General features: G+C 33.2%; 1 protein-coding gene across 8 annotated transcripts in view; it reads right to left on the bottom strand.

The window, feature by feature from the left end:
• The window catches only part of DMD (dystrophin), a 2,254,165-nt gene that overhangs the window by 1,089,626 nt on the left and 1,139,168 nt on the right, over nucleotides 1–25,371 (bottom strand). For all 8 annotated transcript variants that reach the window (XM_036227209.1, XM_036227208.1, XM_036227211.1 and 5 more), the window contains one exon: nucleotides 11,673–11,867. In XM_036227209.1, the coding sequence (XP_036083102.1) occupies nucleotides 11,673–11,867 (195 nt within the window). The remainder of the gene's footprint in view (nucleotides 1–11,672; nucleotides 11,868–25,371) is intronic.

Here is a 25,371-nt window from a genome sequence, read left to right on the forward strand (position 1 = left end):
TAGACCAAGCAGCAGTATGGAAATTGAAACAATCATCAAAAACCTACCAAAAAGTAAAAGTCCAGGACCAGATGGCTTCACCAGTGACTTCTACCAAACATTCAAAGATTTAATACTTATTACATTCTCCTCAAACTCTTCCAAAAAATTGAAGAGGAGGATATACATCCCAAATTATTTTATGAGGACAATATTATTCTAATACCAGAACTTGGCAAGGATAACACACACAAAAAAAGACAACTGCAAATCAATATCTCTCATGAACACAGATGGGAAAATCCTAAATAAGATACTAGAAAACTGAATATAGCAACATATGAAAAAAATTATACATCATAATCAAGTAAACTTTATCCCAGGGATGGTTCAACATATGCAAATCAATTAATGTGATACACCACATAAACAAATTTAAAAATAAGAATTGTATGATTGTATCAATAGATGCAGAAAAAGCCTTCAACAAGATATGGCATCCATTTGTTATCAAAACACTTAACAAAATTGGTATAGAACTAAAGTTGCCTTATCATAATAAAGGCCATATATGACAAATCCTCAGCCAACATTTTACTTAATGGTGAAAAACTAAAAACCTTCCAAGATCAGTAACAAGGCAAAAATGCCCAATATTGCCACTGTTATTCAATACAACACTGGAGGTCCTAGTGAGTGCAATCAGACAAGAGAAAGATATAAAAGACATCCAAATAGGAAACAAAGAAGTCAAACTGTCACTATTTGTGGATGACATGATTCTCTACATAGAAAACCCTAAAGACTCCACAAGAACACTACTAGATACAATAAGCAAATACAGTTAAGTCTCTGGATACTAAATCAACATTCAAAAATCCATACCATTTCTATACTCTAACAATGAAATGTCAGAAAAAGAAGTAGAAAAAATAAGTCCATTTGCAATTGCAACAAAATGAATAAAATACCTAGGAATAAATCTAACAAAACATGTGAAGGACCTATATAATGAAAACTATAAAACTCTATTAAAAGAAATTGAAGAAGATACAAAGAAATGGAAATACATTCCATGTTCTTGGATTGGAAGAATCAACATAGTTAAAATGACTATATTACCTAAAGCATTATACAGATGTAATGCAATCCCCATCAAAATTCCATCAGCATTTTTTAAAGAAAGAGAACAAGAAATCATGAGATTTTGTATGGAAGCACAAAAGACCCCAAACTGCCAAAGCCATCCTGAGAAAAAAGAACAAGGCTAGAGGCATCACTCTGCCTGACTTCAAATTATACTACAAAATGACAATAATCAAAACAGCATGGTATTGGCAGAAAAATAGACACACAGACCAGTGGAACAGAATCGAGAGCCCAGAAGTAAACCCATATTCATATGGGCAAATAATTTTTGACAAAAACAAAAACAAAAACATGCAGTGGAGAAAGGAAAGCCTCTTCAACAAACAGTGCTGGGAAAACTGGAAAGCCGCCTGCAAAAAAATGATACTAGATTGTTGTCTATCACTACACACCAAAATTTACTCAAAATGGATTAAGGACCTGAATATAAGACCTGAAACAATAAAATGCATAGAAGAAAACATAGGAACGAAACTCAAGGATACTGGACTTAACGAAGATTTTATGAATTTGACCTCAAATACAAGGGAAGCAAAACCAAAAATAAATGAATGGGACTATATCAAACTAAAATGCTGCTCAACAAAAGAAATTGTCAACAAAGTAAAGAGAGAACCATCTGAATGGGAAAATATATTTGCAAGCAATGCATCGGATAAGGGCCTAATATCCAATATATACAAAGAACTCATACAACTCAATAACAACAAAAAACCACAAATGATCCAATCAAAAAATGGGCAGAGGACCTGAACAGACACTTCTACCTAGAGGACATACAAATGGCCAACAAATATTTGAAAAGATGCTCAACATCCCTAGCTATTATGGAAATGCAAATCAAAACCACAATGAGATACCATCTTACACCTGTTGGAATAGTTATAATCAACAGGACAGGTAATACCAAATGTTGGAGAGGATGCAAATAAAAAAGAACCCTCATCCACTGCTTGGGACTGCAAATTGGTACAGCCACTATGGAAAACAGTATGGAGGTTCCTCAAAAAATAAGAATTGATCTACCATATGTTCCAGCAATCCTTCTACTAGGTATCTACCCCAAAGACTTGAAAACCCATATCCGAAAAAATATTTTCTCACCAATGTTCATAGGATCATTATTCACAGTGGCCAGGACATGGAATCAACCAAAGTGTCCTACAATAGATGATCGGCTAAAGAAAGTACTTATATACAATGGAATATTACTCAGCTATAAGAAGGGATGAAATACTGTCATTTGCAACAACAAAGATGGATCTCAAGATAATCATGTAAGTGAAATAAGCCAGACAGAAAAAGTTGAAAACCACATGATATAACTTATATGAGGGATATTAACCTAAAAGCAACAAACGAAAAGGACAAACAAACATAAACTTGTGGGCATGAACTATAGGCTAATGGTTACCAGAGGATAGGGGGAGAAGGAGGATGGGGTAGGTAGATGGTTAAAGGGGGTCAGATATGGGGGATAGGGGGAGGGTGAAGTGGGTAAAGTGAATAAAATATATGGTAGCTGAAGGAAACGCACAGTAGAATATACAGATGTCAAATGATAATGTATACATGAAAATTATATAATTGTATTAACCAATAAACTTAATTACTCCAATAAACCTAATTAAAAATAAAATAAAATAAAAATACTTCTAATTAAATCATTCTTCACTTAGAGCTTCGATGCTTTTAAATCTTTTATCATGGTTCTGATCTCAAAACAAAAAAAAATAATTACTGGTATAGAATTGGAAATAATTCTACATTATCTTATTAAAAAGTAAATTCCAAACAAATGAACAAAACTCAAACAAACTAGAAAACACCATCCTATTCTTGGTAAAAGCCATGGTGCATGGAAACTTGAAATGATTTAGAGTTGGTATTCCTACCTAAGAAATCTATATAAAATGAGTTATTTGGCACCTGAAATCAACAGAAAAATGGAAAATTTTACCCCTGAAGTAATATGTAGCTTTGGAAATATAGTAAAGGAATATAGTTGAAAGTATATAAGACTTTTTAACAAAAATTTTTGTGTAAAACTATTTTTTTAGGCTATGTGCATTTTTTAATTTTACACTTCTTTTTACCTTTAGGCTATTTGCTAAATTGGAAATAACTTTATGTATATTTTATGCTGCTGTTAACATTTTATTTAAAGTTTCAAAGATATAAATATGAAATTTCATAAGGTTATCACATTCTTAAAGTCAATTTGTTTTTAGGATTATTTACATGGAAATTTAATTTATAATATATTTTTAAGATTTCGAATACTTGATGACTATGAGTTTTACACATCTTAAAATCTATATAATTATATTTTTTAAAGAATTTTTCTACATAATCCTACATAATTTCACTCTTTCTTTACAACAGCACTGCTTAGTAGGCTGGGACAGGTATTATCATTGATCTAATTTCAAAGCTAAAAAAAACCCCTGAGACTTAGAAATTTTATGTGACTTGCCCAAAGACACAACTATTATGAGTCAGATCCAGTGTCTAAATTAAAGTCTTTTAAGTTCAAATCTAGTGCTTTGCCAATCTTTCTAGCCTACTGCTTTTCACAACTACATAATACAGGCTCAGTGACTAGAAAAAAAATATTACTAATATTTTAATTATATGTGAGTTTCTTGCCACACACTTTCATACATGACTGGTTTAAAATTCAGTATGCACATTCTTTTCTATGACCAAATAATATTCCATTGTATACATGTACCCCATCTTCCTTATCCAATCATCTATTTATGGGCACTTAGATTGCTTCCATATTTTGGCTATTTTAAATGGTGCTGCAATGAAATGAACATAAGGGTGCATATATCTTTTTGAGTTAGTGACCATTTGCGACATGGATGGACCTGGAGGGTATTATGCTAAGTGAAATAAGTTAGACAGAGAAAGACAAATACCATACAATCTCACTAATATGTGGAAACTAAAGAACAAAATAAATGAACAAACAAAACAGAAACAGACTCACAGATACAGAGAACTGAGTATTGAGAGATTGGGGGGAGGGGTTGGGGTCGAGTGAAAAAGGGGACAGGATTAAGAAGTATAAATTGGAAAAAAAGTTTAAATCTGTAGTTACGAAAAGGTCACAGGATTGTTAAGTACAGCATAAGGAATATAGTCAATAATATTGTAATAACTATGTATAGTGCAAGATGGGTAGTAGACTAAATGAGGGGATCACTTTGTAAATTATATGAATGTCTAACCACTATGCTGTACACCTGAAATTAATATAATATAGAATGTCAAATATAACTGAAAAATAAAAAATGGCAAAAAATAAATAAGATTAGCCTAAAAAAATCAGCATGCACAAATCTAGATCAAATATCTTTATGCTAAAAAATATATCTTTATGCTATTATATATGCATAGATTGGCAGAATTCACATGTCTTGATTTAACTCAATGAATTAGGATATAATGTATAAGAGGCTATCTTTGTTTCTTTTTTTTCAGCCTGTACACTGAGTGCCTACTAAGTGCTAGACATTTTTTCAGGAGTTATAGATACAGTAGTAAACAAGGAAAACAAGATACTATTTTTTTTTCCTAGCAGACATATGTATGATGGGTGTTGGTCTCCACAGGGGACAGATCAGAAGGAAAAGATGGCTCATTTACCGACCACTGCAAATAGTGAAATTGCATCTTTTGCTGTTGCTGATTCAGTGTCACCATCTTAATAAATATAGCACCACATTTAAATGCATGTGTCTGTGTTTGTAGATTTACAAAACCCTGCACTATTATTTTCATGTTTCGGGAAGGTGAAAATAACAGCTTTAAGCAGTTTTAACTAACACAAATGACCTCAAGTCTCAAACTCGTTGTAATTTGGTTCATAGAAGAGCATGCAATTTTCATTTATAAGAAAAAAAAAGAATTATAGAAACCCATTAGCAGCTGTTGTGACGGCAGCTGTTGGGGAGCAGATATATCTTACAAGTGAAAGAGAGAAATTGGAGTACCAAAGATACAAACTCTAGGTCATTTTCAATCTCTGGTATTTGTCTTTATCTGACAGATGAAGGCGACACCCTATATAAATCTAATTCTTATTCTCTTTATGCCCCATCCAGCTTCAAGGCACTACATTAATGACACATCAAATTGGGAAGAGTGTTCGATCAAAAGGCATTAAAGTAGTTATTAATTAGATTTTTCTGGGCTTCTAAAAATTTTTTTTAAAGTTATTTTTTGTGGCTCTATGGTAAGTGGCCCTTTTGTTTTTCTTCATGGCTTACAGTCCACATGTGAAAAACACTTCCTAAATACAACTATTTATTTTGATGAAAACATTCTCCATGGGACAATGCATTGTCTTTGAATAAATAACAAATCAGTAATTATATATCACAGATCAAAAAGTGACATAACAATTGGTCAAAGAATAACTTGAATAGTTCATGAATAGAAGAAAAAACTCCCCGCAACTTAATTGCATCCTCAAAATTTCTACCAGCTTCATAAATTGTAAGTTGTATTGTGGAAGTTTCTGACTTCCGCAATTTATACCATGGGGATTATCAAAATAGCCTTGCTGGGAGAATGGAAAGAGTAGGAGTAAGTTCTTTAAGTACATTTTAGCAGAGATGGGAGTAAATTGCAGCATGGGGGTCAGAGTAGAACAACTGCTGAGCCTGATAAAATAATGGCAGAGAGGAGACAATAAATAATTTCCTATAAAAGAGAAACATGTATAAAATATAAAAGAAAACTGTACCAAAATATATATAAATATGAACTGGGCATAACTGTAATGCAGTAAATACCTATAATCTGTTCACTATGAGAGAGATGAAAAATGAAGTACTATAGAAATGATTTAAGTAGGATTTAAATTACAGTGAATAGATTAATATTTGTAAAGTAATTCTCAAATATAAATAGCAAATCAAACAAATAAATCCAAAATCATCAAAGCAATTGGAGAAATTATATTTATTACTGAATAAATGTATTAGTTGAAAAACTTGAATTTTCTTTAGAGAAATCACTAAATGATCACATTATTCAAATCATTATATATAGTCCAAAAGATCACATCTTACAATGCTAATATTAATAAAAGTCATACTTTTCATTGCAACAAACTATTCTATTAGAAAATGTATGTAGAATTTAAAAAGTATGTATAATCACATTTTGCTCTGACATTTTATATGATCCATGATCATTTACTTTAGAATAATTGCAATATCTCTTTGTAGAAATATTAAATCTGTGAAAAATCTAACCCTTTATCTAGCATTTCCCTGTATTACAATGTGCATGGAAAGTCATTGCTTTATTTTCCTTTGGATTTGTACATATAGTGCCTTCTTCCATTATCTAATTTTCCTAATACCAGAATAGATGAAATCAGTTTGCACAGTTTTGTCCTCACTCAAATGATTGGTATTATTAAATTTGTGCTTAAAGGGAGTGAAATAGATTCCAAAAGAGAAAATTTTCGGCCAGGGTGATATGATTTCCATTGCCATTACTTGTTCCCCTGCTTCAAGGCAAGACATGAGGATGGGAGACAAAAATACCAGTGAGAAGAAATCTTACATCTCTGAAGGGACCATCTGCTCACTTCACAGGACCTCTAAATTCTCCTAACTGAGCCCCAAATTTGCAGAGAATGGGTCTTTATACACCAATGCTCAAGTTTCTGTGTGAATACAGAAATAAATCTATCTCCACTTCAAAAACATTTCCAGAATCTAAAAATCCCTCCTTACCACCCTGGTCTAAGACACTGGCATCTCTTCTCCAACTGTTCTGCTTGCTTTTACTCTTGATTCACTACAGTTCTACTCTTGACCAGTGTTATACTTTAAAAATACAAATCAGATCATGTCACTTATCCCCTTAAAAACCTCCAATGGTTCCTATCTCACTCAAAGTGAAAGGCAGTCTTTACTATAGTCCGCCAGGCCCTCCAAAAACTGGGCCCCCACAGCCCCTTTGATCTCATGCCCTACTACCTTCCCCAACTCATTCTGCACCAGCCACACTGGATTTCCTGCTGTTCTCTGATCACATTAAGCATGCTCCCAAAATGCGCGCCTTTGCATTGAGTATTTACTATGTCCAGAAAGCAAGGCTGACTCTCTTACCTTCTTTGAATCTTTGTTCCAATGTCCTTTCCACTGTATTTAAAATTGCAACCCCACCTCTTGGCATTCTGAATACTCCTGCCTCTTTAGTAGTCCTATGCCCCTTTCCCCACTCCTGTTAGGTCTCAAGGGCCATGCATAAAAGCTGAACCAAAGACTGAACTACTTTGCCTTAAAATTTCTGTCTTTATAAGCTCACAGAAAGTTCTCCCCAGTGCCACTGAGGTTGAACAATGGCTGCTTTTATTTTTTAATCCTATCTAAATTCCATATTGAGCCCAAGTATCCTGTCAACGTCTGAGCTTTCTTCATATGCCTACACTTGTTGTCACCTGCTTGGCTACCAAATATACAAAACATTTTAACCACCTCAACCAGAGCATTTGCATTATCATTTAGATAAGACAACTGAAATGATACATGTCTGATTTCTTTCCTTTTCTTTGCTTCTTCAACCTTTTTTCTCCTTCCTTTTCTTCCCTCCCTGTTTCCTTCTCCTTCTTCATTCCTTCCTTTCATGAAATTCTTTTTTTTTTTTTTTAATCCGGCCTGGCTTAAGTTAGAATTAGAATCCAGGACATTATCCTATGAACTGGGCATGACAGATCTCAGTATTCTACCATGGTCTGCCAAAATTCACCCTTGCTATGCTAAACATAGCATCCAAGAAACAGCTTCATGACAGGGCAGTATAGTATAGTGGTTGACAGCACAGATCATGAGCTACTTTGCTTGGGTTCAAAGCCTTGCTTCACCAATACTAGTTGTGTCAACTTTGTTAAGTTACTTTCTATTTCTTCAGTTTCTTCATCTACAAAAATGGAGATAATAATTTTAGATACTTTATAGAGCTGTGGGAAAGATTAAGTGAATTCATATAGGTACATTATTGAAAAAGGTCTAAACACTGCATAAAAGTTGGTTCTCAATACCTTTAGGTAAAATCTAGTTGTCATCCTTAATCTAAGTCATACTCTTATTTTTGCCCTAGAAGTTTACCTTTATCAATGCCACAGCCTAATTGAACAAACGAGGTACCCATTAGTGAGGGAGCAGCACTGTCACTGGGGAATTCCACACCAGGTTGCATGGAGTATTTCCCAGGATTTATGTTGGCAAGTGTTGAATAAACAGTACGATGTCATTATTTCTTTCAAAATTCTCCTAGGTTGGGTTCTCCTAGAAAGAGTTCCTAAGAGTAGAATGTGCACAGAAGTAATTTCCTTGGCAATGATGCTAAGAAGCACTGGTAAGGGAGTGGGAAGGCTAATAAGGAAGCTAGAGACGAGTATAATATGAGGAAGGTGTACTGTGTACAATAGGTTCTCAATCCTGAGTTCCCAGTCCTTGACGGGGATGTTGCATACACTTTGACCGGGACTTCTGGTCAGAGTATACATGCTTCAAACTTACCCCAAATGAAGATGTGAATAAGCACTGGTATTTACCCACTGAGAGCCATCTGGCATTGGTTGAGATTTGTTGGGAGATGTGAGGAGGCAGAGCCTTAATCCCCTGAAATTCCTGGTTCTTTGGGGACTAGAGAGCCCTAAGGCAGAGTCCCAGGAACTTGAAGATAGTAGATGCTAGTCAGAGTACAGGGAATGCACACTGAGGAAGGAGTATGGGTGATGTACCAAGAGTATCTCATATACCAGTGAACTGAAGCTTTCAGTAAAACCAAGAATATGGGGGCATTATGACAAAACCTTTCTATGGGGCCTCTAATGAATCATTTCTACTTTCATGACAAAAGTTTAAATATTTAAAGCTCTCAAGGGCACAACTTTTGGAAATGTGAAACTTCTGCTACTAAAATTGTCAATGTGTATACTTTACTATTTTTATTTTTTTTAATTTTTTAATTCCGATAAGCACATTTGACATGAGATCTACCCTCTTAAATAAATCTCAACTGTACAACACATTCCTGTTACTATAGACACAATGGTGTCCAGCAGATCTCTAGAACATATTCGCTTTGCATAGCTTAAATTTTATAACATTGAACAGCTACTCCCCATTTCCCCCTATCCTCATCCCCTGGAAACAGTCATACTACTCTGTTTTATGTTTATAATTTCATATGAAATACTCTAAATCAAGATTTGATGATTTAACATAGTAACTACATTTTATCAAATTATATTGACAATTGACTTTTTTCTTAAAAATAAAGTGCAAGTAATCTATTCCTAATATTGACCAAAACTTTCAAAAAATTAATTTTTTCAAAAGTATGGTACTATCATTTATCTAATGAATGTTTTTAACTTTTTACATATAGAGAATTACAATTAATTGATTCACAATGCTAGTACTGGCTTTGATACAAGAATACATGTTACTTAGGTATATGCTTCTCATTCATCACTAGTTGTACCTTTGCTAGTGTATTAGCTATTTAGTGCATATTTCCATGTGTAAATGGGTGTTTATCTGCTTAGTCCTTGTCAAAATGATTAGGTAGCCTTCTGATTCAATAGATCTATGAAAATCACATATGCTATATTAGTTATAGTTTGTTCAGAAAATAGTTATTTTCGCTTACCACATGTTATTTGTGTCGTTTTGCACTTGTAAGGAATATGTATGCTAAATCACAGTAATATCTATTATACTTTTATAATTTGATTCGTGCAAATCTGTCAGGAAGAAAATCAACCACAATTTAATTTCAAACCTTCCCAACCAGCAGCAGCTGTACAATTTATGCACTCCTTTTCTAGTTTTACTACCAGATAATGACAGAGATGAATGCCTTTAAAAGGAAATACATATTCATTCAAAAGACTGAGATCAAAACTATCCCCCCTTCAAAAAGCCAATGAAGTTAGGAAGCCCTTCGGCCTGCTACAGGAGATTTGTTGAGAGTGAGATGGAACAATGCCCAAAAGTACATCTAATGAGGACCCAATAATCCAGTTAAATTAAACCTGCAATACCTTTTTACAAACCATAATAATCAATGCCATCACAATTGGTGTCAGCTATATTATTATTAAATATATTTTGAAGAAGAAATGATTAGCTATGAGAATAGCCAGGGGTCCATCATTCTGAGTGTGCCAAGTTAAAATGTATGAAGACAAAAATATTCAATTGGCAACTTAATGAGTTTTAGGGTCACTACTCTCCTGACCCATATATCCGTGAACATGAAAAGAAATGAATATTAACTCATTAGCAGTGATTTACATGTCGAATGACAATGATGAACTTACAAACATCACTATCATGAGAAACTAGTTAATGTGAATAATGATAAAAATACTGGCATGTCTCCTTTATCAATTGATTGGATTTCTTTTCCTCGCTGTACTCACCGGCAATTTGATTCTTACTTCAAAGAAAATAAGAAACAGCATCATAGTGAAATTGATGAAGTAGTTCCAGAGAGCCATGCATCTCTTATTCTACTTTAGTATTTTTTATAGCTTATTTGATATAATGTAAGACATGAAACTCAAGTCACTCAGATATTGCAACTTTGATTTCCAAAACAAACAAATGTCTTTATCTATTTGTATACTTATGTAGATAAATGTGTGATTCGGAATAAGCTTTCAAGAAATAATTTAGAGTATAAAATATTTTGGCTAATAGGTGCTGCTGAGAGCAAACTTATCTTTTGTATATAATTTTATGCTACTTTCATTAGAAAATACCAAGCTCTAGCTATACTATAATATTTTGAGTGTAAAATCTATGATCATGAAAATTATCTTGAGACACACACTGTTATATACAATTTTTTGATGCTACAGTCATCTATCTTCAGACACTTCTTTTCTCTAAATTTCAAAGCCTATTTCCTCATCATGTTTTGTCTTAGTTTGAAATTCAGAACTGGTAGTTGGTGATTTGAAAACTAAATTTGGTTGGTAGCCTTTTCCTGGTAATTTTAAAGAAAATATTTTATTGCTTTCTATTCAATTAGATTTCATATAATGTTGAATTGATACTGACATTTGAAATTGAATATGTAAAAGTAGAAAATAAAAAAAACTAAAATGATATATAATAGATATAATATAAAACCTCCTCTAATTTCCCTTTTTATGGGAGAAGAAAGGAAAATAATATATCAGTTTGGAATAAATTATACCTCTATTAAAGCTTGTTTTATGGTGGATTCTACCCTAAATATATGCCAAACCATTATTTTGGGGTATTCCTTTGTTTTAGGAGGTCTCTCAACATTAAATATTATCAAATACCTTCTCTAAATTGTCTCTCTTTCTATCCCAAATTTCTAGAGCTAACCATCCTATAAAGTGTTTTAAGAATTTCATGTGTAAGTGAAATTGCCTTCACTTTATACATTTAAGTAAATTGTTGTAATAATACCTATGATCAATGTGATCGTCTTGTAAAATCTAAATGAAAGTGCATTGCTTTTACCTTCAGAGACTCCTCTTGTTTAAAGAGATCTTCAAAATCTTTAGCACAGAGGTCAGGAGCATTAAGAAGTTGTTCCACTTCTGATAGAGCTTGTGAGACATGAGTGATCTCAGTCAGATAAGTAGAAGGCACATAAGAAATTTCCAAAGGCATGTCTTCAGTCATCACCATCACCGATTCTTCATGGACAGTGTGCTGGTATAAATATACAAAAGAATAATTCTTTTAGTTTCCTAATAATGAAAATACCTCTACTGACTTTATATAGATTCCAGTTTATAGCTGACAGAGGGCTGAAAGTAAATAAAAAATACATGATAAGTCTATTAAAAAGGTTATTATTTATATACCCTCTTCTTCCAAAAAGTATTAGACACTTTTATAATAAGAGATACATACAAATAAGCACCATAAATATAAGATTGAAAAACCAAGAGTTATAAGGTCACGAGAGGGGTAGTTTTAACCTAAGAAAAGGATAACTTTTACAACTGGTTTTTAAAAATGTAATTTTAACCTTCTTGGAATACTTGCTATGAAGTAGGATGAGGTCTACATCTGTGTTGTTCATACCAAAAGAATATTTCCTATACTTTTTTCCATTAATCCTGATTGAGGTACAAGAGAGGCAAAGGTTTTTTTTTTCTGATATGTACCTTACTATTAAGCACCCCTCTCCTCCAAATTCCAGGCATCGGGTCCTCTCTTTGATGCTAAGTTCTTGCTAAGTCAAGCTGCTAATTAAGGTACTAGATGACCAGTGCTGAGGGTGGAATTCACATTTTGGTAAGAACTCTAGAAAGCCTTAGAGTTCTAAAACAGCATCAGTCTCTCCTGCTGTATCTCTGTACTTAACTACCTGGCATTCAAATGATAGACCTGATGGGAATTTAAAGCTCAGAGTCCTTTTAGACCTGGCAGGTAGTGCCTTCTTCCCTATTCTTTGTAAGACCAAGAAATAGATACTATTTGACACATGAATTCAAAAAGATAGATGATCTTTGCTCCCTTCTGTCTACACTATGAGCAGCAAAACTCTTGTATTTGAAATTAGTTTCCAAGTAACTTTGTTTTGAATTGATCAACTGCCACCTGCCCATTGATGGGGTCAGCTGAGGGTTTCAGTAGCAGGGTCTCTAGGGGGAGTTGTGACTATAAGCATACTAACAAAGCCATTTATTACTGCACAGACTTGATGACAAGACCATCTTAATTTTTACAGTAATATAATTGTGTGCAGTTTAGGAACTCAGACGGAAGCCACACAAAGATGGGTAAAATTATAAGCTGGTCCATTTACGCTTTCCTTTTAATTTCTCAGGTCCAAGATTCTTGTGCTCAATTCTTATATAATATAAAATATAATATAAAGGTGAAATAATTCTAACTCAGATGTCTCATCTACTCATGGCACTGTAAATTCATAGGATTACACAAATTAGTTTAAATTACACAATGATACTTTTTACAAAGTTTGATTTAATGTGCATATCTTGACCAAATACATAATGCATGTTCCTTTGTGATCAATGTAACAATGATAATCTACATGCACTTCTAATTTTCCACTTAAAATAATATTAGAATTTTGGGTTACAGTTTGATAATCATAGATTTAACCATAGATTTTTAAATAAAAATTCTTGATCTCTTCATCTCAAACCAATCATTTCACCAATTTAAAAATAAAGAAATAAATTAGCAAGCTAATTTCTATTAACACATTAGGTTTCACACTAACCAGTAGAGTTAACAACATAAGTCAAGCAAATTTACTGTGACTTCCGCATGTTCCTTTAGGCTGGTGAATATTGTTCTTAGTTAAAATTTCCAAGTTAATAAGTTTGTCTTATTTGCATCAGCTGATTCAATTACAGAAGGAAAGATAAGTCTACAACTATCTGAAACAAGATTATTTCCTATATTATTTTTATAACATAATTATCTTTCTTTTGAATTACATATATTTTATACCTGTATGTTTTTATAGAATAGTGTTTTTTGTTATTAGGGACAGAATTGAGTAGAAGACAAATAGTAGTTTCTCTTTCTCGTATGTGTGTGTGTGTGTGTGTGTGTGTGTATTTTTGTTTAACAAAAAGGATTGTTTTAAAATGGGACATATATTCAAAATATTTAGAAAATATATGAGTTTCATTTAAAAAAATTGGTGAGTTCCAAAAGGTTCTGACATCTGTTATCATCCTCTTAAAAGGAAAATGATTCTAAGTCCTTTATATTTTCTTTCTGTTTACTTTTGACATGTAGTTTTCTAGATCTTCATTACCTACATTTGGGACGTTCTCACCTGTCTTAAATTCATATCAGTGCCATATAGATATAATAATTATGGATTATAGAAGACAAGGAACTTCATTGAACAGTTAAATACAATAAAGGGGTATTAAAAATAAACTCATATTGGACTACTGCCTTGGACTTAATTTCCTGAAGTACAAATTAAAACCCAAATTTCCAATTCTTTGGTGTTTGTGGTTAATAATATTTCATTTTGCATAGAGGAACTTTATATAAAAGTGATATTTTTAAAAAATAATAAGTAACTCTAGAGTACTGTGTCTGAGAAGTAAGATTCGGCGTCAGCTGCAAGACTGTAAGATCTAGAGCACATTGTCCTCTGGCTTCTCATTTGTTGAATTTTACACTACTTGATTATATATGTCATTAATTGGTTCTTTTATTGCATATTGATTCATGTACTTCTTTTCCTCATATTCAAGGAATATGCATGTCAATAGAAAAAATATTTTTTTCCTATATTTTCAAGGAAATCTCTTTTAGGGTAATGTTATGTGACATTTATTTTTAATTAAATTTGTTGGGGTGACACTGGTTAATAACATTATATAGGTTTCAAGTGTAAAATTCTATAATACATCATTTGTATATTGCATTGTGTGTTCATCACCTCATGTCAAATCTCCTTCTGTCACCATATATTTGACCTCCTTTACCTTTACCTACCTCCCTCCTCCCCTTTCTCTCTGGTAGCCACTAAACTACTGTCTGTGTCTATGAGTTTTTGTTTGTCTTGTTAATTTTTTGCTTTCTGTTTTATATCCCACATAATTGAGAAAAGAGATGAAGAATGAAATAGTGAGCTTAGGAAATACACCTCACCAGATGGAGGACAGAATTAGTAATGTTGAAGGCAGAAATCTTGACATGATGCAGATGAAAGAAGAGAAAGATTAGAGTGGTATCTATTCAAATCCAGAAATTTTCAAATAATTAAAATTTTGTATCTGGTTCTAGAAACCATTTTTGCTTTTCTTTTTCTTAAAGATAAAATCTTTACTAACCGGATGGTAATATCTTTCAAAGAATCATTAGCCAGTGTATTGCAGGTAAGGCATACTCTATTTATATGCACATTGTGATTATTTTCAGGACTATGATAGCTAAATCTTAGAGCAATGGGTGTCAATTCAAGGAACTACATAGACTAATTATGCCATATTCTATTAACTTCATGCTTAGACATGGCATGATGAGATTCTCCAACGTATTTATAAATATTAATACTTACTGGTTAATGAAAGCAAACAAAGAGATAGAAAGGTATATTCTATCACTTTAGAGAATCTCTTGAGAAAAATTGCAACATTCGCTGTCCTAAACTATTAATAAATGAATTATCTTCTATTTTCTCTTTTGCACAATAAATTAAATTAGAATGCCTATAATTCCTAAATGACTTCTGGTTACCTGTGGGTATGGACTCAGCTATATTTTCTAAGTTAAAAGGTTAATATCACACAAACTATACATTTAATAAAGACTTATCTATTGGAAGATTTAGCTCCTCCTATCATTATGATATTTAGTATCCAGTCATGATAGATAGAAAAAATTGAGTGGTACATGTCAGCTGAATAGAAAAACCTAAGGAATAATCCTATGAATCTTTATTAAAAATAGAAATATTTCAAAATAACTTTTTGACATCATTGGGAAACTCATTTTCTAGAAAACTCAGTTTCATAAATTTTGAATATTCTCATTTATTATAAAATTCTAATAGATTTTTATATACAGATATATACAAATAGATTTTTACATTGAGAGCTATATCATGATTTTCACATGTAATATACTGTTAAAATTTAATTAAGACAGTCAGACAATTGGAGATCTCATTTACTATCTACTCCTAAAAATATATCATTCCTTTTGGCATAGTCATGCATGTCTATAATAAATAAACTATATCCATTGAATGACTCGTAGTTTGGTTTAATAAAAATTTTAGACAGCTATTTAAAAATCAGTGTAATTGGAATTATCATGTTCATTTTCTCTTCTTTATGCAAAATCCATGCACTCATATTCAGATTTTGACTTTTCATTTGAATTTCATTGACTCTGCCTTGAATAATTATATCCTTCTGAATTCTGATGTGTACAAATGCTGTCTAACCTTTTGAAAATCAACTTGCTTTTGTTAATGTTCTTTATCACCTTATATCATTATAGATATTCATGCATCATTAGCAAGGAAGTGTTGTAGCCATACTAATTTATTTTATTTCTCTGTTCATATTCTTTTCTAATGACATATACCCAAAAGAATACACTATCCTCATTGTCTGGGAATGAAAATCAAAAGATGTGGAAGAAAGCCTCAAAGTATCTATTTATATTAAGAAATAAAAAGCTCAATTGATGCTTAAAAAGGATTATTATAGGGCAAAACTACTATTTGTAATACCTAAAGTTAAGATAAAAACAATTTTGAGATTTCAAACTATGTAAATAGATATAGGTATCAGTCATAAAGTTTTTCTAAAATAACTTTGTTTTTTTTTTTGGAAACTTTAGTTATCACATTCTTTTTATTACTTAAAATTTGTTTCTTGAAGGGCCACATAACCGTATGAGATGAAGGCAATCCCGTTTTGAAATAAATGGTGCATTATATCTAAGTTTTAAAAACAAAATGTTTTTCTCCATGATTGAAAGGACTTCTCTCTCCTCAATATAAAAGTTTCAGATGGGTTGTGATTACTGGCACATTTATGAGTTATGAGAAGAAAGAAACTGAAGAAGGAAAATATGCTATATGCCATATTATTATGATATATTCCTTAAAACGACCTATATATCTAGTATAAATATGGTATATAAAAGATATGTCAATGCCTTCGAAGTCTAACTGACAAAAGCAGACTAGTTTCCACACAAAAAAGTAACATAGTGATGGAGTCTTTTTTTTTCTTATTTTACTCTGTGTTAGAAATAGAAAAGATGTGCCAAACCTTCAAAATAAAACAATTTTTTATTAATGATTTAAAGTAAGCCATGCTATGAAAATCTGTTAATTTATATCAGATTATCTTTCCTTGGAAGGACAAACTTAAATATTATAGATTATTTAAAAATAACAATACAATGGCATGTAAATCCTAATTAGGATTATAGGCTTTATATAGCTTCTGATGGGTCATAAGTGACATGGAAAAGGCTTAAGTTGTCTTACACATGTATATCTCTCTCCTAGTCATACAAGTCTTCAGAGAGAGACAGTTAAGTTTCCTTCTAGAAACCATTGCAGTAAGGACAGTTTAGGCTATTTATTTCTTGATCACATCTAGTAATTATAAACCTAAAAAGACAAATCAAATAAGAACATTTAGCAAATATATATATATATATATATATATATATATATATATATATATGTTGGTTAATCCATAGAGAGAATAAAAGACCCAAATAACAAAGCATATAAAAAGAATATGATACATGTGAGGTAGATATGGGTTACTCTTTCCTGTTCACTGTTTTGCATATACATAAATGACATGGCAATACTAGCAGTCTGACAGTACTTGGCCTTGAATGCTTTTAATTAAGTCACTGGTAAGAAAGACCTTTAATAATAAGCCCAATAAGTCCGAATGGATTGGTTATGACCTTACATAGAGAAAATAGCAATGTGACAGTGTTTGCTCTTCAGTGTCCCCACCCCGTATAACCTCATCCAGAAAACTACCTTGGTGAAGCTATGAAACAAACAAGGGAAGGACATATCCTGGAATGATCATTAAGTAATTAAGAAACTGTATTGAGTTTATAATTTACCTCTTTTGTTTTTTTAAAGGTGAAAACACATGAAATAAACAAAATAATCATGGTAAAATACTGCAGAAAATCATCCTTTACAGTTAGTTATATTGGTTATTTTCTAAAATTTGAATAAATTTTTAGAGCAGGGCAGGCTTGTCGGAGATATGTTGGTGAAACTGGATTTGATAGTTTTTAAGTACATCTTACTTCTATGAAGCCAGGTGTAAATAGTGTCCTGTATAAAGAGTTTGGCTGGACCTGCTTATTGATCTGCCTCCACACAATCAAATTTACCTAATTCCTCAAGGCCACACTGAATTACCATCTAATTAAACTGATAAACTGAATCTCAATAATGTGTTAATGGCTTATAGTGGTTTAAAGTATTATCCTTTATATGACAACATCTGCATTTTAATAAGAATTTTCAATGAATTAACATAAATTAGTAACTTGGTAGAATTATAGTCACTAAGTATGGCCTATTGAAGAAGTGAAAGGGCTTTGGTTCCCATTAAGGTAAGCACCAACACAGAAGTACCAACATATATAGCCTACCTTCTAAGAAGTCACCAAATAATGTGATAATTTAATAAATAAGGTTATATACCCTAGGTATCTTACAAATGTAAAATAAATGCAGCAAAGACTATACATAGTATCTGGCATATAGCAGTATACCAAAAATATTTGTTGAATAAATGATTGCAGAAACTATCAGCTTAAACGGATAGTTTTTAAAGATAGGTATTTAGCTAGAATTACTAGGGTCTACAGTAGTAATATAATTTCCATTTTGGAACTCCCAGAATGCAAACAGAAATATTTTCTTCATTTCTGATATAATCTTCATTGGTATATATTTAAAAGGTATTTGTGATTTAACTATGTCACATTTCTCCAATTATTAACTTGAGTCTTCAGTTGCCTCACAGATATTAATGTAATTCATTATATGTGAAAAGAGAGATAATTATTGGCATATTTTTATATGGATAATTTTAGGAGATATTAATTTTAGTCCCTTCATGGAGGTCCACAATGCCTATTAGCAAATTGAAATGTCTGAGAAGACTTGCATTCAAGAAATCTTTTCAATTCTTGCTAACTCTTCCTAAACTCATCATATAAAACTTTTACTTTGTATAATCAATTTATATATTTTTGATAGAAAGCTATCTCAATATATCAGTTTGGAAATATAGAAGAATTTATAAGATATGTTTACATATTAAAATGAACACACATATACATATATTTAATTTAATAAGAAAATTAACACAAAAAAGTCTCAGAAAATCTAGCCATCATTTATGTAGATAATTTAATGTGGCAACTAAGTATTTATGTCTAAATATGCGTGTTCCATAATTCTGCTTTTGAATGAGATTTTTTTCTTTATTAGAAATTTGATAGTGCAGATGCCTATAACTGCATTGTCCAATATGGTAGTCCTTAGCACATGTAACTATTTAAATTTAAATATAAAGTATTTAAAAGAAAATAAAACTAAAATCTTAGTTGCTAATAAGATTAAAATATAGCACAATGTTCAATTTTTAATAATGAAGTCAATGAAAAAGGTAAGATCTTCATTTTTATATGAAAAATATCAACACTAGCACTATATCGGACAATTGTGGAATATATAGATTGATAGTTTTCATCACAAAGGTGATTTAAGCTGGCTACTAAATCCAATTTAAAATGTCGAAAACTTAGGATTCAATCTATTTTTCATGTTACATATGATTTCCTTAAACTGCTAATATATGTTGTTTTCAGATACACATAACCTAAATATCTAAGTACACTCAACTCTGATGAAGCTAACTAATAAAAGCATCTATTGTGAACTACATAGTACACATGATTATCTGTTAAAAGTTTAATTTGTGCATATATGTATATGTGCATGTGTGCATGTGTGTGTACATACAAACAAAATGGAAATATTGAGATGATGGGACTATTACCTCATATAAAAAAGTTTTTTCTTCCTTACAACTAAGTAGACACAACCTCCAAAATAGCCGTGCCTAACTACTAGAATCTAGAAGAATATGTGCATCGGGGACTCAAATTATAGAAAAAGAGGTACAAGTGGAGACAGATCATGAACTGGTGGTCTTTAAAGGATATGTGAATCTGTGGCACGATTGAGGATAGAAATTGTGGATATAATGATTACCAGGTATGTATGTGGAGTTATTTGTGGGAGGCAATTGATTTAAGGTCTACTTGACCCAGGAATCTCCTGGTTTGTTTCATACAGGCCTTACTAGACCGTGGATGTACCAATGGCTAAGTGCAGTCTTAGCCCCTACCTCTTGTTCACGAAATCAAGATACTTCACCATACATACTTATTCTGGGAGGTTCTGGGTTGGTAACCTATTTTCACCAGAAAAAAAATACTCTCATTATCTTTGTTGCTTCTCAGTCAACATTATATAGTAGAACACCCAAACCTGACTTACATTTATGCTAGGAAATTTTGCAACCTTTAATTAAGCATGACAAAAAGAACACAGACCATTTCAAAAGATACACAAGATTGAAAAAGGGAAAGAAAGCTGAGAGTCCATATAAATAATAACAGAAGAGAGTCTAATAAAGATGAAATGAGAAGCATTAAAAAGATAACACTAGAGCACAAAAAAGCTTGATATCTGAGGATATAATGAAAAGCCACATCAAAACCAATAGAAAGGGGAGACACCAGGCAGACTGGTCCTGCTCCCACATGTGACAGTGGAGCACCTGGAGGAAGAGCACAGCTGCAGAGTTCCCCTTGAAGGAACAAGGGGTCCTAGCTCATGCAGGGGCTCCACAGCCCAGGGTTCTAGTCCTGGGAAAAAGAGTTCCCACAAAATATGACTGTAAAAATCAGTGGAGATTCTGGTGCTCTGGGTGAGATGAAAGGAACCTAAAAACTCAGGCATCCCCCTTAAAGGCCCACACATAGACTTGCTCACTTGCAGATAGTCACCCTGGACTCCAGAGGAGGGTAAGTAACTCGAGAGGCACAGGAGAGATACAGGGAGGGACTGAGTTGCATGGTACCAGGGCAAGGGCTGGAGGAACAGCCACCATTGGTCTATTGTCGGGGCACCATCTTGCCTTATTGAACCCTCCCCACATATGGCCAATTCTGAAGCTGCACTGGCCCAGTGAGATAGGCTGGCTCCACTCCATGTCTCACTGAGATCCCACCCAACCCAACCCACAAATCACCCATGGTGGGCCTGTTGCCAAGCAGCCAGCTCCACTCTGTGCTTTCCCTGGGCTGAGAATTCAAAAGTGAACAGTATCCTTCAGCTCAAAGACTGTGAATACATGGAGAGACTTTCAGTGGCAGGAAACAAACCCCACCCTGAGCTACAGTATTTCATGAACAGATCTCAGGTATCAGTGGACCCAAGGTAGCCAGTGGCTGGCTTAGCTGCAATCTGAGACATTAACAGGAAGCTGAGGATTCAGCAATGGCACAAAATCTTATTCTGCGTTGGCCAGAAAAATTTGCCCGCTTTAGCCTGGTGACTTCCTGGGTCCTCACATCACACAAATCACGAACCACCCAAAGGCTCTTCCAGCTGTGGAGTCTTGGGCGTGGCTGGCAGGCAGTCTCAGGCCTTAACACACACTGGTCCTCTTGCTAAACCACCCCAGGCTCAGAACTGGGGGTAACTGGACCTCAGCTTGCAGCATGGTCTCTCCCACTTGCTTCCAGATCCAGCACAGACAGTGACCATCTACGGATTTCTTTGTAACTCCTACCAGCTATCCCCGAACAATCAGAGGCAGTGGCTGAACTTGACCTACATGGGATGCCCCACCAAGGAGCCCCAGAACAAACACGCCCAGAGGCTGGTGTCAGACTACAACAGAGTACCACCTGAATAGTCCCATTAGTGGCACACACAAAAAGTGGCTTCAATAGGTACACTAGCCTGTTGGGGCAAATTCCACTCCCTGGGGTCATGCCCCACATAGAAATTTATACCCTGTAGGCATGACCAGTCCCCACAGCCAGTCAGCTCAAGAGTCAATACCATCCACTGATGTGCTAACAGCAATCAAGGCTTAGCTGCAACAGGAGAACACACACGACCCACACAAGGAACACACCCAGAGCCCCTGGAACAGGGTGATCAGGTGATCAGGAAGACTACACCACAAGGCCACATAGGACACCTACTATGTAAGGATACCTGGCTAAGGCTGAGAAATACAACAAATCTTTCTAATACATAGAAACAGAGAGGCCACTAAAATGAGAAAATGAAGAAATTTGTCATGAACGAAACATAAGAGAGAATTCCAGGAAAAAAAATGAAATGGAGGGAAGCAACCTATCAGAGACAGGTTATAAGGATGGTTATAAGGATGTTTAATGAACTTGGGGAGAGAATAGATGATCTCGGTGAGGACTTCAACATAGAGATAGTAAGCATAAAAAAGGACATAGAAATCATAAAAAAGGAACCAGTCAAAAATTAAGAAGACAATAACTGAAATAAAGAATACACTAGAAGGAATCAACAGTATATTACATGAAGCAGAGGACTGAATCAGTGAGTTGGAAGACAAGGTGGCAGAAAAGACCTGATTAGACCAGTGAAAAAAAAACAAATAAAAATGAGACAAGCTCAACAGACCTCTGGGACAATATCAAGCACACCAACATTGGCATCATAGGGGTACCAGAAGGAGAAGAGAGAGAACAAGGGATTGAGAACTGATTTGAAGAAATAATGACAGAAAACTTCCCTAACCTGGCAAAGAAAATAGACATACAAGTCCAGGAAGTGCAAAGAGTTCCAAATAAGATGAACCCAAAGAGGCCCACACCAAGACACATCATAATTAAAATGGCAAGGGTTAAAGACAAAGAAAGGATCTTAAAAGTAGCAAGAGAAAGGCAGCTACTTCCAAGGGAGCTCCCATAAGAATGTCGGCTGATTTTTTTAATAGAAAATTTTTAGGCCAGAAAGGATTGGCATGAAATATTCAAAGTGATAAAAAACAAAAATCTATAGCCAAGGCTACTGTACTTAACAAGGCTATCAATTAAAACTGAAGCTGAGGTAAAGAGTTTCCCAAACAGGAAAAAGCTAAAGATATTCATCACAAACAAGCCAGTATTATAAGAAATGTTAAGGGGACTTCTGCAAAAAGAAAGGGGGAAATAACCACATAAATATGAATAATAATAAAATGGGAATAACTATGTATCTATCAATAATCACTTTAAATATAAATGGATTAAATGCTCCATGGGGTAGCTGAATGGATTCATATGCTGCTTACAAGAGACCCACTTCAGATCAAATGACACATATAAACTGAAAGTAAAGGGATGGAAAAAGACATTTTATGCAAAAAGAATGAAAAAGAAGCTAGGGTAGCAAACCTTACCTCAGACAAAATAGACTTTAAGACAAAGGCTATATAGTAAGAGAAAAGAAGGGCATTACATAATGACAAAGATTCCAATAAAAGAATACATGACTCTAGTAAACATATACACACCCAACATAGGAGCAACTACATATATGAAGGAATTATTTACTGACATAAAGAGAGAGATCAACAATTATACACTCATAGCAGAAGACTTTAATATCCCATTGATACCAATGGGCAGATTTTCCAGAAAGAAAATAAACAAGGAAATAGCAACCTTAAATGACATACTAGACCAGATGAATTGAATTGATATTTTGAGCATTTCAGCACAAAGCACCAGAATATATATTCTTCTCTAGTGTACATGAAACATTTTCTCGGATAGATCGCATGTTAGGCCACAAATAAAGTCTTAATAAATTTAAGAAGATTGAAATCATATCAGATGTCTTCTCTGACCACAATGGTATAAAACTAGAAATCAACTACAAGAAAAAAAAAAACTGAAAAAAATACAAACACATAGAGGTTAATAACATGCTATCAAACAATGAATGGGTTAACAATGACATCAAGGAAGAAATCAAAAGATACCTAGAAACAAATAAAAGTGGAAACACAACTCAGAATCTATGGGCACAACAAAAGCAGTCCTAAGAGGAAAATTCATAGGAATGCAAACTTACCTCAAGAAACACGAATAATTTCAAATAAACAATTTAACCTTACACTTAAAAGAATTAGAAAAAGAACAGCAAACAATTCCTAAAGTGAGTAAAGAAAGTAATAAAGATTAGAGCAGAAATAAATGAGAGTCTAGAAAAACAATACAAAAGATAAATGAAATTAAGAGCTGATTTTTTGAAAGGATAAAAAATTTAGTAAACCTTTAACCAAACTCATCAACAAAAAGAGAGAAAACCCAAATAAATAAAATCAGAAATGAAAGAGGAGAAGGGACTCCACAGAAATACAAAGGATTATAAGAAAACACTATAAGCAATTACGTGCCAACAAATTGAACAATCTGAAAAAAAAATAGATACATTTGTAGAAACATACAATCTCCCAACACTGAGTCAAGAAGAAATGGAAAATTTAAACCAGCTAATTACCATGAACACAATTGAATCAGTAATTTAAAAACTTCCAAAAACAAAAGTCCTGGAATAGATGGTTTCATAGATAAATTATACCTAACATTCAAAAAAGAATTAACACCCATTTTTTCTCACGCCATTCCAAAAAATTCAAGTGTAGAGAAGATTCTCTTTTTTTATGAAGCTGATATTACCCTGATTCCAAAAGCAGACAAAGGCATTACCAAACAAACAAACAAAAACAAAAAACAAAACAAAACAAAACAAAACTGGGCCTATATCCCTGATGAACATTGAACATGGACTCTGATGCAAAAATCCTCAACAAAATATTAGCCATTCGAATGCAGCAATACATTATAAAGATCACACACCATGATCAAGTTGGATTTATTCCTTTGGTTTAATATCAGCAAAACAATTAATGTGATATACCACATTAACAAATTGAAAGACAAAAATTATATGATCGTATCAATATATGCAGAAAAAGCAGTCTACAAAATCCAGCAGCCATTTATGATTAAAACTTAGCAAAGTGGGAACAGAAGGAACAGATCTCAATGTAATAAGGCCATATACGACAAACCTACAACCAACATCACACTCAATGGGGAAAAGCTACAAATGTTTTCCTTAAGATTAGGGATAAGACAAAGATGCCCACTTCTCCAATTTCTATACAACATAGTATTGGTAGTACTAATTATAGTAATCGGACAAGAAAAATAAATAAAAGCATCCAAATTAGAAAGGAAGAAGTAAATCTGTCATTGTTTACAGATGACATGATACTATATACAGAGAACCATAAATATTCCACCAAAAAACTGATAGAACTGATCAATGAATTCAGTAACGTAGCAGGATATAAAGTTAATATTCAGAAGTTGGTTGCATTTCTATACACTGATGATGAACTATCAGAAAGGGAAATTAAAAAGCAATCCCATTTACAATGGCATCAAAAACAACAAAATAACTAGGAATCAAGTTAACCAAGAAGGCAAAAGACCTGTTCTTGAAAAATAAGTCATTGAAAAATGAAATTGAAGAAGATTCAAATAAATGGAAGCATATACTGTGCTCATGAGTAGC

Source organism: Rousettus aegyptiacus, unplaced genomic scaffold (genome assembly GCF_014176215.1).
Source record: "Rousettus aegyptiacus isolate mRouAeg1 unplaced genomic scaffold, mRouAeg1.p scaffold_m13_p_9, whole genome shotgun sequence".
NCBI lineage: Eukaryota > Metazoa > Chordata > Mammalia > Chiroptera > Pteropodidae > Rousettus > Rousettus aegyptiacus.